Source organism: Vigna radiata, unplaced genomic scaffold (assembly GCF_000741045.1).
Source record: "Vigna radiata var. radiata cultivar VC1973A unplaced genomic scaffold, Vradiata_ver6 scaffold_134, whole genome shotgun sequence".
In the NCBI taxonomy this organism is placed as follows: Eukaryota; Viridiplantae; Streptophyta; class Magnoliopsida; order Fabales; family Fabaceae; genus Vigna; species Vigna radiata.
In genome coordinates, this window is record NW_014543261.1 from 111,969 (window position 1) to 126,533 (window position 14,565).

The following is a 14,565-nucleotide window of genomic DNA, read 5'->3' on the forward strand; positions in this document are numbered from 1 at the left end:
ATATATATATATATATATATATATATATATATATATATATATATATATATATATATATAAAGACTAAATGAATGAAATACAATTTTCTTTCCTAATTCATAAATGAAAAATATTCTTAATCCTTAATTTTAACGTATGAATGTATTTATACCTCTTTCCAACTACATAAATAGAACTAAATAAAGAAAAACATAATTTCCATTTATACAAAATTTGTCCATATGTAGACATTCCATTTTTCTCTTATAAACACCAACACCGCCAACACCAAATGTTTGATGCTCCTCTCCAGGGCATTAACGGTTTTAAATATCCTTCACCCAGCCAGCAACGTAGTATCAAATAGAATAATAAATTATTTAAACATATATATCAATCTTTTTCTTTAATAAAGTTTTATTACTTTATTCAAAATTACATTAAATATATTAATTAATTTAAAAATGAAATAAATACCATATTTATAAATTTATAAAGTTCTATACATTTTAGCTAATAATATTTTTTAATTAAAGAGTACATGCGGTAAGAACTGGATATTTTAATGTATACATTAAAGATATTTAATACATTAAGTTGATAAAAAGATTAATTAATTGACAAAAATTCTGTACATCTTAGTAAAGAATATTTTTATTCCACATTTAATGATTTAGTTGAATTCTGAGTTCAATAAGGACTATGAAAATTGTATGGATAAATAGAATTTAATTAACAAAGAATTAATTTCCTAATAAATTTATAAAGTTCTATACATTTTATGGATCAAATATTTGTTTTTATTGAAAAATACATCATTTAGTTGGATTATGAGAAATGAATTACGTAGTGATTAGATACATAGATTTTAATATACTAACCTATTTCGAAAAATTAATTAAATTCCTTATTTGATAGATTACAAAGTTAAATACATTTTTCATAAAATATTCTTGTACTCCAAATTACATGTAGAAGTTTTATTTTTATTTTTAATTGATAATGTGGTTAATTTATTTTTCTTTTTTTTTTAGTGCGAGAAACCAACAACATCTCTCCCTCTCTTTTAAACTCACCAAAACAACCTTATACTCTAAATGGTTAGTGGTGAAAGTTAAACTTACAATCTCTTTCATCATGTCTTTCCAATCTCACTACTAAGTTATATCCTTATATATTCCTATGTAGAAATTGAATTATAAGAACAAAATCAATTTTTAATGATCAAGTTTTGATATATAAACAGATGTAAATCTTATTTTACAAAGTTAATTTTATAACACCGAGTTAGAATTAAATTATATTTTCTTATAAGGATACAATGTTGGGTATATGCCATTAGTGGAAAAAAAAAAGACAAATGTACGGTACAGGACAACTTGTTGCAAACTACACAGCAGCAAGAGTAGGTACTCTGAAGCACCAACATTCTTCTTCAACCACAATTGTCGACGAGGTCGTTGAGCGCCTAACATAGCTATTACAACAATGTGACCAAGAATGTCGTGATTTGAGAGACGAATACAGTGAATTGAGAGACGAGTTTACAAACTTTAAGTCTCTGGTCATGAGAGCGCTGCCTGAAGCTTCACACCTTCAGTCCACCGTCCCTCCAACCTAGCCACGACCCTTCCCCATCACCCGTTGTCCCTCAATAGTCCACATCAGTCCAGTCTGCATCAGTCTAGTCCACATCAGTCCAGCGCACATCAGTCCAACCTACACCAGTCCAACCATCTATAGAGGCAGCAGGATGATGAAGATCATTTTGATGATGACTATGTAGATTATTAGTTTTATTTTGTTATTAAACATAGTTGTTAGAACATTTGGATATTAGAACATTATGATTCTGTTACATTACATTTGTTCATGTCTTTTAAACATATACATTGTTGGCCTAGATCTTCACTAATGTTTTATGTTTTATGTTTCATGTTTCATTTACAAATACAACTTCTTAAATTTGAACAATATTGTTTACTTCATCAATGATTGGATGATTTTGGGATGTATATTATGGAGGTATGTGGTTTGAAAATGTTATGCAAGTCTGTCTGTATTGTGAACTTGTTAAGCAGGTTTTTGTAATTGGATAACAAATACAAATATAACTTAATTCTGCCTTGTTCTTACGACGACCTTTGCCTTTAGGTAATTAACGACGAACTTTGCTCTTCGGTAATTACCGAGGGTCGCATCCTTCGATAATTACCGACAATCATATCCTTCGATAATTACCGAAAGATGCAAGCGTCGTAATTATCAAAGACCAGAGATCATCAATAAATATTACCGACAAAAGATTTATCGACAGATATATGACTGACAAAAAACTATTTTTTAAGAGTTAATATAGTTTAACATATTAAATTAATAGTAATAATATGAAATATTATTGTAATGATGTTCTCACTAAGAATTTGGTAAAAAAATAGGTTAGATAATCTCTTAAAAAATTGAGAACAAATTAAAAATATCCAAAATAATGAGGCTGAATTTTAAAAATGTTATAAAAGGGAAAATAAATAAAGATAATGAAATATATTAAATTATTTAAAAAATGAATTAAGTTGTCTAATTCATTTCCTTTTAATGTTTTATACATTAGTTGAAAAATGTTCTCCTTATCTTAAATTACATCTTTTTTGTTGTTTTCTAACAACCGATTAAGGTTTATGCCTATTTTATAGATTAAATAGAACTTAAAATATTAATTTAGTTAGGAAAACTAATTAAGTTTGATATTTTTATTTATTTCTAAAAAAATTATTTAAAAATTACATTATTTAGTTGAATTCTAAGATAAAATAACAATTATTTTTAATGTATAGAAAAAGAGAGTTTAATATATTAATTTAGTGGTGAGATGAATTTAAATTTCCTAATTTGTTTATTTTTTATATAATTTAATTAATACTTTTACTTCTAATTACATTCTTTAGTTGAACTAAAAACATGAATATGGACTGTTTTTATGTAAAGAAACGAAGAATTAATATATTAATTCCATTGTAAAATGAATTAAATTGTTTAATTACGTGTTTTTGTTAATATATTTTTTTTTATTTCAAATTACATTATTTATCTAGATTTTATGAACTGAATAATGACTAATTTTATAATATAGAAAAAATAGAACTTAATGTATTAATTTAATTAAAAAAATGAATTAATATTCTAATTTGTTCACTGTCGTACATTTCAGTTTAAATTAGTATTCTAAATTACATTATTATTTATCTGACTTAATGACGGTTTTAATGTATAATAAAATAGAATTAAATATATTCTGCTCATTAGAAAAAATAAAATCAAATGGCCCAATTTTTACAAATTTTAAATAATACTTTTACTCTAAATATGTTTTAGTAAAATTTTAAAATAAAAATATATATACTCAGTACTTTGATTTTTTTTTTTTTACAGTGATACTGTCTGAAGGAAAATAAAAGGAAGAGTATTTAATTGAAGATAACTCTTTTTTATCAGCAATTGAAGATGACTTAATGTATTAAATGAATTATTTTAAATTAATTAAGAGATTAAAGGTTAAATTATGTTTTTCAATTAATGAATATTTTACTTTTATTATTAAACATCTATTTTCAATAAATATCTTCTCCATTCTTTACTTTAGTTTAAATCATTAAATATTAAATTCATTTATCAATGAAATTTTCAATATATTTCAAGCAACACTTAATGCATGTTCGAAGTGCGTTTTACGCGTAGAAATAGAAAAAATAAATGAGACAATATGAATACAACTATTTAAACAGAAGATAATAATAATAATAATAATAATAATAATAATAATAATAATAATAATAATAATAATAATAATAATAATAATAATAATAATAATAATAATAATAATNTAATAATAATAATAATAATAATAATAATAATAATAATAATAATAATAATAATAATAATAATAATAATAATAATAATAATAATAATAATAATAAATTTCAGATAATAGTAATAAATTATATTAGCAAAAAAATGTTATAAAAGTTATAAAATATAAAATGTAGTAAATAACATTTAAAATATGAAATCTATTAATGCACCATAAATGTTTAATATATATAAAATAAAAATAACCAACAATTTGAGGAAAAAAACAAAGTTTGCTTTCTGTCACTTGTTTGGTGAGAGGAGTTACATTGTATCAGTTGACGAAATGAAAATTTCAAAGCAGTGTGGGGTCCAGTGGAAGTCACACGTGTGGAAAAGTGTGCCACCATTTCTCACGTGCCACCATCTCTTACATTTTCTTTCCCTCTCTTGTCACCATTCCTCACGTGACACCATTTTTCGGCACCATTCCTCACGTGACACCATTTCTCACACTCTCTTGTATATATCTCTCACTATATCTCTGCACTTCATTTTTTCTTCTATCTCTTTTCTGTGCTTCTCACCATGCACGTGCATTTCCTTTACCATCTTTTCTAGTTGTTCTTCTGAACTGCGTCTCTCTCTCTGTTTTCTTGCTCACCTTGTTGAACTTTACCAGACTGTGAAGATGAGTTCACGATCTTTGAGGGGAAGTCGTCAGAGGAAGATGTTGCAGCTGGACCTGAACATGGTGCCACCATTAGAGGACAACAGTGTCCAAATTGATATTGATCCAAATCAGGATGATACAGATGATGATGATGTGGTTGAACTGTCACCAACTACATTTGCTCAGGTTTAAAGCTCACTCAGATTAACTAAATTAAGTTTAGTTTTCTCAGAAAAAGAGAAAGATAGGTTCTTGTTCATGACAGAGAACTAAAATGTTTTTTTCAATTTTGCTAGGAAACACTAATTTTCTGTGTATGATTCTGAGTTTTGTTGTGATTTTTGTTGTCTCAGACTCGGAGCAATCAGAAGAGGAAGATTCACAGGAGGAGCATTTATGATATAGGTAACTCTTATTAATATTTGTTCAGTGATGAAATGATTTTGGAATTTCTTTTCTAAATTATTCTTATTGGATGTGTTAGTATTTTGATAAGATTTCACACTTCACTCTACAGATTGAAAAGTGTTTTAAATGTGCATTCAGATATTATAATGAATTTATTAAACCTAATAACAAAGATCTGTGTATATAGATTGTATGTTTGATATATAGATCTTCTAACTTTTAATAAATTATTTCCTTTTGCCCACTAAAAAAACAGTGTATATCAGTGTTTTTTTTTTCTTTTTTATTTATGTTTTTTCATTTGACCTTATTCCAAATCTGACATGATATCAAAATTTTTATTTTTCAGTGATTCTGTTTGGGTATTGGTATTTTCATGAGATTGAATGGTTTGGTTTCCATTTTTCCTCATGAAGAAGTGATGACCCTTAATTGAATTGGCATGGTCACACTGTCAATTTGAAATTTATAATTAGTTTTCTAGAATTGAAAGAAAGACATTGTGGTGATGAATTTTTCTTTGAATGAGGGTAGTTTGATGGGTTGGAATGAGATCCATTTCCTTACATGACCTTAAGAAATTTTGCTGGTCTACTATTCTTTGCCTTACACCCCACTTTTCTTCAGTATGTTTGTTCATTTTTGTGAGTACATTTGTGTCTTTGAAAGAAGAAAACTGTTTCTATTTGTTCCATTGTCAATGGGAAGACATTTTCACTCCAGCTTTGAAAATATATGAGAAGGTTTTATCTCTAATCTAATGAATAACATTATGTTTGATGAAATGCAAACTACACGAGGATCAGCAAATGAGGAAAATAATTGACATTCATCAGCACATATATAAATGAATCAATCCATGCCCTTAGATTTATGATATATATCATTCATAACAGTAAATCCAACTTTAGAATGTGGAAACCATGAATGTTTCTGTAGAGTTTGCACATTATTTTTGTGGTATATAAGGGATTTGTGTACGACTTGTCTACTGAAACTGCTTATTTCATATTAGTTGGAAAAAATTTCTTTAACAACACTTTTTTAACAACATTCTGATAACGTATACGTGAGAGTTTGTGATTAGTCTGTTTTAAATATTTTTTTAAATGTAAATTCAAATAAATCAATAAAGTGATGACAGATGTTCTGTTATAAAAAAATTGTCAAAATATCAGTATCCTTATTAGTTTAACTGGGTGGTTTAAGATGTATCATTCATGATCATTGCAGATGATGAGACTGGAGAATTGCCGAAAGAGATAGTAATTGACGGAAAGGTCTATAGAACTGTGGAAACTGGTAGCAGTTCTACGGTAATGAAATCTTCCAAGCAAAACTGCAGCTTAAGATTTCTACATGCCTCACTTTAGTTATGAGTATGTTTATGTTTTTACTGTGAAAGTTTCGTATCGATTAGAGATAAAAGTCAATTTATAATATTTAAGTAGGTATAAATCTCATCTTACAAATTGGTTTTGTGAGATTATTTTATATTTAAAGTTTATTTCTTAATACAGTATGAGAATTATAGTTAGATATCGAGTCATTATTAGACCACTTATTAATTTATCAATTTTTTTTTTAATAGGAAGAAAATGAGAAGAAGACAGCTGAACCTCCTGAACCTCCTAAGAAGCCGCCTGCACTTGACTGTCCAATATGCATGGCTGCTTTTGAAGAACCAATGTCTACGAGGTGTGGTCATATCTTTTGTAGGGGTTGCATTAACCCTGCAATAGCTGCACAGGGTAAATGCCCTACCTGCAGAAAGAAGGTTACGAAGAACCAACTCATAAGGGTGTTTCTTCCATCTCTTAGTTAAAGGTAAGATAAAAAAACAACTCATTATTCACTATACTGTTTTCATATATATCACTGTGACTTGCACTAGAAATGTCTGCCATTATTTTCCATTTTTTTTGGATATTTTTCTTTGGGGGTGTGTGGAATTTAGCTAGTGGAGGGATTTACATGAATATATGGCATGGAAACATTTTCGTATATGTTAGATGGTTTACATATATAAGAAATGAAAAAAAAAAAAGTAAAAGTGTATGTTGTTTAGTAGAGTTAAATTTAATAGACATACGTTTATTTGAGACACCTAATAAAAATAAAATAATCATAAAAAAATAAATTTTATAAATTTTTAAAAAAAATAAAAAAGATAATATTAAATAAATGTAAAAAATTATGTATGTCATTATATATTTTTTAAATTAAAAATGATGTTTAGGTACAAAGAATAACTTATATAATGTTGTGAATAGTTCATAAGAAAAATAAATCAAAATTAACAACAAGAAAAAAGTTGCATGATTTATTTAATATTGAATGTCTTCTCTCTTTTTTAGCTTTCAAAAATTATTTGAATAGTTTTGGTTGTTCCTTTTTATCATACAATTTCATAAACTTCCCCTAACTCTTTTATAGTTTGCATAACTTACTTGGAGGGCTTCATTTTTTTTCCTTTTGTTTGTTTTCATCCATGTTTTTCAATTGAATATGAATGCTTGTCAGGGTCTGAAAATACTTTTCGAATAGAAAAATGATATTTTAACACTAATTCTTGACACCATTTTGATACTGTACACGGGTCAAAATGTGGTTGGACGATTTCAAATTAAAAAAAGTTAAGATAAAGGCATATTTGGAAAAGAAAAACCAAAGTTTTTTTTTTTAATTTGAAATCGTCCAACCACATTTTGACACGTATACAATGTTAAAATTGTGTCAAAAAATTGGTGTTAAAATATCATTTTTCTTTCGAATATTGTTTCATTAAAAAAATGTACAGATTCCTTAGTTTTTGCCCTAATTGGTGGTTGGTGTCTTGTCCTTTTTTTGTTTTTTTTTTCAGGGGATCTCCGTGGCCAAGTCTAATTGAGGAGAATCACAAATACAAAAGTGTAATCTCCAGATTTTTTTTAGTGGCTGCTTTATATTTGTTGTGGCAAAAGCCTATTGATTTTCTCAAACATGCTATGTTAGTTTAACAAGAACATTCACAAACCTGAGTTTTTTTAACCTTTTAACTTTATTGGTGACTGAATAATCTTATGAGGAATTTATGGATTTTCAATATGGTGATAGTATTCCTTTATTTTATTGTTTAACCAGTATTAATTTTGACTTAAGATTATGTTTAGTTACATTGGGTTGGATAAAATGTTGTTTTCTAATCAACTTGGCAAATATTGTTGCAAAATGATTTTGCTCATACTTTTTAAAATTAATTTGGCGAATGGGTTTGAATTGGATAGTCACAAAAATAATTTAGGCAAGAGAAAAATACAACTTTCTTGTAATGAAGAATAAATTCAGCATTTTTTTTATATGCTCGCTATGAATATAAAATATAATAACATTTGATTGCTATGATGAGAAGAATATACAAGACCATTGGAATACAATTGTATTTAGAAATGGGCTGAGAGATGGTGAGGAATTTTTTGGTATGACATAGATAAAGGATGATGATATTTTAACAACTTTTAATAATAGATTATGTGTCACTATTTTATTGGTTTATATATTTAAAATTATTTTATTGGTTCATATTTGAAACGAATCAATTAAAAACGGTCACATAAATAATTGTAAAAAATTATTAAAAAAAAGTTATTAAAGATACATTTTTTATAGATAAAAGCTTGAACATGGATGAGAAACAAGATATTAAAAGCAACCCCTATGTACTATTCTTATACACAACCCCTATCTATCTATCTATTGATACTTTTGTGATGGGTTAAGCATCCCTAAAGTCTTATTTTCTTTTATTTATATATTATTTATTGTTGATAAAAAAAATGAGAAGAAAAAAAAAAAAATATATATATATATATATATATATATATATTTTATCGATAAAAAAATATATAAAATGAGAATGCAGTTCGAAGTACGATTTAAAGCATAGAAAAATAAGTTAAAAGATATAAAATAGAAACTAAAAAAAATGTGGTAGAGAGAACCATACTCCTCTCATGTCTATATTTTTGACAAACCCATACAAAACTTACTTATCCACTTTTTGGAACCTATTAAAACATACACAACTCGTGATTTGAACTAGTATATGCAAAATTGTGTTGTATGTTTGTTTTGTTGGTTCTATTTCTAAATTCTGCAGAAAAGTTAGATTCTATAGTGTAGTTGCATCTATCCTACAAATTGTACTTTTGCATTTTGAATTCAGTAAATTCTGCCAGAATTACTACACCTTGCATCCTAGATTTTGTTATTTTTTTTATTTATCCCTAACTCTTCTTTCCATATAAAAGACTTAAATGCAAAATCTATTTCACACATGAATATAAATGCATCTTTCACTCGTACATTCATCCAATTTCAGTATAATAGATGGATAGGAGTAATTAACATACACGACAACTAACAATGATTTAATTTCTATCTATAGACTTCAATTTTAAGAAAAATAAAGTCTTTCAAAACACCATGATAATTTTTAAATTATTTACATAACTATAGAAATCAATTATAAAATAACCGAAGCATATATTAGTATAAACTTCGGTTTTTTAGACCGAAACCTATTCTTTTGTTTAGGATTAAATTTTTAAAAAAGTTATTTTTCTGCTATAATATTGTGTTGTTGTAATTTTGTAATTGTGAAACTTACACTCTCTTTTCTCTATTGTTGGTCTCCTTTCCACCCAAAGCCTCTATTGTGAAGCATCTTGTTCTAATTTCGTTTCCTCTCCATTTCTTGGTTGCCACGAACCATCTCTTTCGGCTTAAAGGTTCATTTTTTTCTTTCTCACATTTGTTTTGGTCTATTTTAATTTTTGTTTGCAATGAGGTGACGTACAATGACACATTTTGATCTTCATTATAGGTTCATGAAGGTTGTGTCTTTATACCTTGCTCACCCCTTGAGCATTGTTCATTGTTGTTCGAAGCACACTCTCATTTCTACATTTAAATCATTTTTTTTTTCACATATAGGCTTTGGTAAGCTTATATCTTTGAAGAATAGTTAAGAATTGAAGCCTAAAATTTTAATTTTTTTACCTAACCTTGACGTGCTTCGATCATAAAATCGAAGTAGAATTCTGAAAATAATCGGTGTCCAATATCTTTCCAATAAGTGCAACCATAAAACACTTCAAAAAATTTCATTAAGTTCTCTTAATGTCAAAAAAAAAAAATGATGTAGAAGGGGGTTTAGGTAAAATATGGTGCTTGTGGAATCATCGAAACAATATAGTATTTAGCAATTCCTTCTCAAAGGTAGAAGAAATTTTCACTACAATATCAAATATGGCATATGAAGCTTACATAGGCAACATGGACATCCATAGCTAGGCAGAGGGATTCAGGAAAAATAGAAAGAAAACACGAATAAGTAAGAGGAAAAACAAAAATTTTGTGATTGATTATTGAGTATGTTCTTTGTACAAAGCAAAAAGAAAATTCCTAACTTAAATAGGGTTTCCACAAAACCTAGAAAGGGAAAAGGGGGACAACAAAAAATAAACTTATTAATGCTTCTAAGCATTAATCTATAACAAATTTAAAACTCAACAGTCTCCCCTCAAGATGCATGGTGTATGTTCACCAATCTGAGCTTGGAAATGATAGATCGAAACTGAACGTGATAAGGGAACTTAATGAAGATGTCTGCCAATTGTTCATCCGAGAGAATGGGAAGGAGATGTAAAAGGTTAACTTGAATTTTCTTGTGCACAACGTGACAGTCCAAGTTGGTGTGTTTCATCCTCTCGTCAAAAATTTGATTGTGAGTGATGTGTCTAGTCGATTTATTGTTGCAATACAGGTTAGCAGTGACAACTGTTTGGATATGAAGATCCTAAAGAAGGTAACGAAGCCATTGCATTTTGCACATAGTAGCAGCTAGGGCCAATATTCTCCTTTAGTGGAAGATCCTAAAACAATACTCAGTTTCTTATATTTCCGAGATATAAGGGAAAATCCTATCAAAATGTAGAAGCTTCTTGTGGATCTTCTAGTGTTTGGGCAAGTTACCCAATCCGAGTCGTTAAATGTTTTTATCTAAATATGAGAATCAACATCAAACAAAAGAGCCTATGAAGGGTTGTATTTGATGTACATAAGGATATGCTGCAAAGCCCAATAATGATAATCAATGGGAGACTACATAAGTTGACTTAGCAAATTAACAAAAAAAAAAACTCAAATCAGGTCTAGTATTTGTAAGATAGAGTAACTTTCCTATTAATTTGCGATAAGAATTAGGATAGCGTAAAAAATTCTCTGTTTTGTATAGAGAATTTATGTCATTTAGAAAGGGGGTAGAACATGGTTTGCTCCTTAGCATTCATGTTTATTCAAGAATGTCTAGAGCATATTTCCTTTGACATGGATGTATGACCTTCTTAGACCTAGCTTCAAAGCCCAGAAAATATTTGAGTTCTCCTAGGTTCTTGATTCATAAATTATTGTGTAGAAGAGTCTTTATATGCTCAATTTTTGTCATGAAGTTTCTTGCAAAAATAATTTCATCTACATATACAAGAAGAATTGTGAAATTTGTAGATGTTTTCTTAATGAAAATAGAATAGTCATATTTAGATTAAGTGAAGTTAATAGAAATAAGAAAGGATGACAATTTATCAAAGCATTGTCTATTAGCCTGTTTAAGGCCATAACGAGATTTAGCTAGTCTGCAAACTTGACCTTTTTCACGAATGTTCAAACCTGGTGGTGGCTCCATATACACCTTTTCATTTAGGTCTCTGTGTAGGAAAATATTTGCATCAAGTTGGTGTAAAACCCAATTTTTTAAGACAATAAGAACAAGTAATAATCTAATCGTTTATAAGTTGGCAAATGGGGCAAAGGTGTATAAGAAGTTTATTCCTTCTTGTCGTGTATAACATTTGGCCATTAAATATGCCTTGTACCTTTCTATAGTGTCATCTGCCTTATGTTTAACCTTGTACACCCATTTAAGTCCAATGGGAGGTTTTTCCAAGATAAAGTTGGGTTAAATACTAGGTGACCTTACCTTGTAAGGCTTTAATTTCTTTCTCCATAGTGTTTGCCCATTCAGGTTCAGCATAATCATGAGGTTCACTATTGGTAGATATGGCTAAGGTGTACCTCAGGTGTTTTTCAGAAAAAAAAAAAAGTTATAAGACAAAACATTAGTTATATGATATGGAGTTTTAAAACTATTTTTTGTACATAAAGATTTTCACGAGGACTGGTTAACTTGACGTATGTAGTCATTCAAATATCTAGGGGTCCTTCTAACTCTAGTTGTAATTTTCTTCATTCTCAACAGGGGTTGTTCCACTATTGTTGAGACTGTCTGCATTTTCAATAGGTTTCAGTTGCACAGTTTGGCCATTATTGTCATTCTCAACCAGACTTTTTGCTTCAACGTGACTATAATTACATAGAAAGTCACTAGCAAAAACATTTTCATTTTCTCTATTACTGCAGGTTTCAACATTATTATGTTGGATTTTTCTAAGGGAAAATATTTTCATAAAAGACAACATTCCTACTTATAAAATCTGCCTAGTATTAATGTCAAGCACAATGTAGCCTTTCATACCATTTTTATAACCAAGAAAAACACCTTTTCTGGCCTAGGAAGCAAATTTGTTTATGTTATTTTCAAGAGTGGAAGCAAAGCACAAACAAATAAAGGTTTTTTAGTTTAGATAAGTAGGTGGAACATCATGCATTAGGTCGTAAGGGGTCTTACCATTAAGAACAATAGAAGGAAACCTATTTATCAAATAAATTGCATGAGAGATAGAATAAGACCAATATGCCTTAGGAGCATTAGACTGGAAAAGTAAATTGCGGGTTTTATCGAATATATTTTGATGTTTGCGTTCCATAACAGGGTTTTGTTGAGGAGTTTCAACATAACTCTTTTGGTGTTAATACCATGAGAGTTATATAAGGCAACATAGTCAAATTCAAGGCCTTTATCAAATTTAACGGTCTTATAATGGTTTTGCCAAATTGATTTTTAATTTTTACGACAAAATTTTGCAATAAATCCCTGGTTTAACTTTTTGTATGCATTAAGAAAGCCCAAGTATGTTTGTTGTAATAATCTATAATAGTAAGAAAATATTTATGTCTATGGACAAAAGGTATAGAAACAAGGCCTTATATATGATAATGTATCAAATCTAAACAATTAGAAGAGAAAGAAAAACTTTGGGGAAAAGTGTAGCTTGTGTTGTTTGGCATAATGGCAGATGTCACAAACAATTTTAGAAGGCATTTGAACATAAGGAAAGTTTTTACATATTTGTTCCATAGTTTTGTATCCAAGACGCCCTAGTCTATAGTGTCACAGGTTAACATCAAGACGTTTATAAGAAACAACATATTTAGAAATAAAATCTTTATCAAAATAGGAAAAGACTGCAAGTAATACAGGCCCATGTAGACATTAGCATGCCCAATCATCCTCAAGGTAGAGTTGTCCTGTATCTAACACATCTTAGAAAGAAAAAATTAGAGTACAGTTCATGTCTCTAGTTAAGCTTTTGACAGACATCCGGTTAAAAGAAAAATCAGGAATATATACAACATTAAAAATAATTAATGAATTTTTTGGAAAATTGAATGGTCCTTGCATGTTGTGTTGTGACAATATAATCATTTGGTAGTTTAACAAATATGGGTTTGAAAAAAATGACAAAATATTTTTTCTTATAGGTCACATGGTCAATGGTCATTGTGTTTATAATCTTGGAAAAATTACTTTGTTTGTCTCCTAGCGTATTTCGTTGTACTTGATTGACATTGTGTGAATGGGAAAACTTGTTAGTGTTTTCTAATCTTTAGCAATTTATGTATTTGTTCTAGAGTGAAAGAACTGAAAGAACTATTAGTGTTAACTTGTTGGATTGCTTAGGTCTCTCTAGAGACAAAATCCTTTTTGCAAACACATTAGCATAACTCCAATCATTTTGTTCTCCTTTATCTTCATGGTTGTCATTCTTCTTATACCATAGTAGGTAATCATGTTTGGAGTAAAATTCATCCATTGTTCATTTTATGGTAATAGGAGCATTGTTTCCATAATTGGGATTTCTTTCCCTTCTTCTTCCTTGACCACATGAGCCAACACCATGCTTCCATTCCAAGATAGAGGAATTCATGGAAAACAGAAAAAAAAAACACCAATAGATAAACGGAAAAATGAAAACTTTGTAATTAATTATGGTATTTAATTTGTACAAAGCAAAAAGGACATCCCTTATAACTTAAATAGGGTTTCCACAAAACATTAAAAAAAAAACTTATTACTATTTACTATAAGCAGTAATCTATAACAGATTTAACAACTCAACATTTAGGAATGTCATATAGGCAGAAGATATTTTCACTACCCAAAGTTAACTTTTTGAACTGACATCTCTGTCCAATTGAATATATGATCATAAGACTTTGCCTGAAAATTTGTTAAAATCAAGGTATATAACTGAGAAACCAGACAAAAATGTATTTAAGTAATTCCACCTTTGGATCAATCTAACCAAGATAAGCCATATAGCTTGAAAAGTATTGTATTTTAATTAAGATGAACACAATATTATAATTTATGTTCAGAAACTTATACATACAGGCAGATGGTCTTTGTACAATCTAAGTGACTTTTTATTGAAATTAAT

General features: G+C 28.4%; 1 protein-coding gene across 1 annotated transcript; it reads left to right on the forward strand.

The window, feature by feature from the left end:
- Positions 1-4,334: 4,334 nt before the first annotated feature.
- LOC106753570 (E3 ubiquitin-protein ligase RNF4-like) lies at positions 4,335-7,883 on the forward strand. Its single transcript, XM_014635393.2, has 6 exons — positions 4,335-4,347; positions 4,508-4,684; positions 4,852-4,903; positions 6,140-6,222; positions 6,498-6,733; positions 7,770-7,883. The coding sequence occupies exons 2-5, from the start codon at positions 4,517-4,519 to the stop codon at positions 6,729-6,731; spliced, it is 537 nt and encodes a 178-aa protein (XP_014490879.1). The 5' UTR covers positions 4,335-4,347; positions 4,508-4,516; the 3' UTR covers positions 6,732-6,733; positions 7,770-7,883.
- Positions 7,884-14,565: the final 6,682 nt, after the last annotated feature.